Genomic DNA, 586 nt, shown 5'->3' with positions numbered 1-586 from the left:
ATCTATCTATCTATCTATCTATCTATCTATCTATCTATCCATCCATCTTACTATCTATCTATCTATCTATCTATCACATAAATTGTAAATGACTCTCACCGACCTGCCAGAAGTCGGAGATGGTGTGTGACAGGGGCCCTTGGGTGGCGATGTAGGCCGGCATCCGGGGGTCGTGCTCGATCTGAAGGCAGGGAGGAGGGGGTCAAAGGTCACCTCGGACACCAGCTGTGATGGTGACAGCTCCACTGGAGCGACTACATCCTTCCAGGGCTAACAGATCCAAAATGGCGGCTTGCACTTTGTTTACCAGGAGCCTCAGATGGTCACTATTCATCTCTGATTCATTGTTGTTTAAAGGATGTTTTTAAAGAACTGCAAGATGAATTTACATATATTTGACATGTTTAATGACATGTCAATTAAACTGGACTCAAGACCGTTTTTCTATGGTCTCGGACTAGTCTCGGACTCGCTAGTATTTGGACGCGGACTTGTCTTGGTCTCGGCCACTGGTTTTGCCCAACATGGCTTCTGGTCTGGACCGAGTCCAGGTGTCTTTTTTATGTTGATAACAATATTGGAGGGA

General features: G+C 45.7%; 1 protein-coding gene across 1 annotated transcript in view; it reads right to left on the bottom strand.

The window, feature by feature from the left end:
- LOC116674175 (receptor-type tyrosine-protein phosphatase-like N) overlaps positions 1 to 586 on the bottom strand; it is a 36540-nt gene that overhangs the window by 8002 nt on the left and 27952 nt on the right. Inside the window, 1 exon segment of the mRNA XM_032506708.1 lies at positions 104 to 181. Within this exon segment, the coding sequence (XP_032362599.1) occupies positions 104 to 181 (78 nt within the window).

This window comes from Etheostoma spectabile, chromosome 24, assembly GCF_008692095.1.
Source record: "Etheostoma spectabile isolate EspeVRDwgs_2016 chromosome 24, UIUC_Espe_1.0, whole genome shotgun sequence".
Lineage (NCBI taxonomy): Eukaryota > Metazoa > Chordata > Actinopteri > Perciformes > Percidae > Etheostoma > Etheostoma spectabile.
Note: the sequence above shows the minus strand (reverse complement) of the source record. Positions and strands in the feature narration are given on the sequence as shown.